The sequence below is a fragment of the Eimeria mitis genome, genomic scaffold, assembly GCF_000499745.2.
Source record: "Eimeria mitis Houghton genomic scaffold, Emh_scaff1726, whole genome shotgun sequence".
Lineage (NCBI taxonomy): Eukaryota > Apicomplexa > Conoidasida > Eucoccidiorida > Eimeriidae > Eimeria > Eimeria mitis.
Genome location: NW_013570043.1, coordinates 6,553 through 7,292, shown reverse-complemented (window position 1 = coordinate 7,292; position 740 = coordinate 6,553). Strand labels below are relative to the sequence as shown.

The 740-nt window shown below is 58.0% G+C and overlaps 1 protein-coding gene across 1 annotated transcript in view; it reads left to right on the top strand.

Annotated features, from left to right (window-relative positions):
• The window catches only part of EMH_0042520 (uncharacterized protein), a gene marked incomplete at both ends in the record, with an annotated part of 3,970 nt that overhangs the window by 961 nt on the left and 2,269 nt on the right, over positions 1–740 (top strand). Inside the window, one exon of the mRNA XM_013495745.1 lies at positions 3–270. Within this exon, the coding sequence (XP_013351199.1) occupies positions 3–270 (268 nt within the window). The remainder of the gene's footprint in view (positions 1–2; positions 271–740) is intronic.

Below are 740 nucleotides of genomic sequence, written 5' to 3'. Positions count from 1 at the left end.
CTGCTGCAGCAGCAGCAGCAGCAACAGCAGCAGCAGCAGCACCAGCAGCAGCAGCAGCAGCAACAGCAGGCATCTCTCACCAGCATGTTGGGGCTGCATGCGCAGCAAAACGCCAGCAGCAGCAGCCCCCCCCTATCGGCGCCATCACCACCCCCATCAGCACCACCACCATCAGCAGCAGCAGCAGCAGCAGGAGCAACAGCAGCAGCAGCAGCAGCAGCAGCAGGTTGTATAGTTACAGTGCAGATGGTGGTGTTGGTGGTTTTTATGGTGGTTATAGGTTCGAGGAGACAGCAGAAGAAGCGCGGCTGCTGCTGCTGCTGGATGCTGCTGTAGCAGCAGCAGATCTCTCCTTTCTGCTGCAGGGGCAGCAGCTTACTGTTGCTGTTAAGGGATGTAAACCCCTGCTGCAGGGGACCCTTATGGTCTGCTGCTGCTGCTGCTGCTGCTGCTGCTGCTGATGCTGCTGATGCTGCTGCTGGTGCTGGTGCTGCGGTCGTCCTGCTGCTGCTGCGGCGGTTGTGGTGCTGCTTCTGTTGTTGTGATGCTGCTGCTGCTGTCATGGTGCTGCTGCTGCTGTTTTGCTGCTGCTGCTGCTGCTGATGATGATTGTATGGCTGCCCTTCTGCTGCTGCTGTTGCTGCTGATTATGTGGATGCCCTGTTGTTGTTGCTGCTGCTGTTGCTGTTGTCCTTCTTTCTGTTCTTGCTGCTGCTGCTGCTGCCGTCTGGGTGTACATA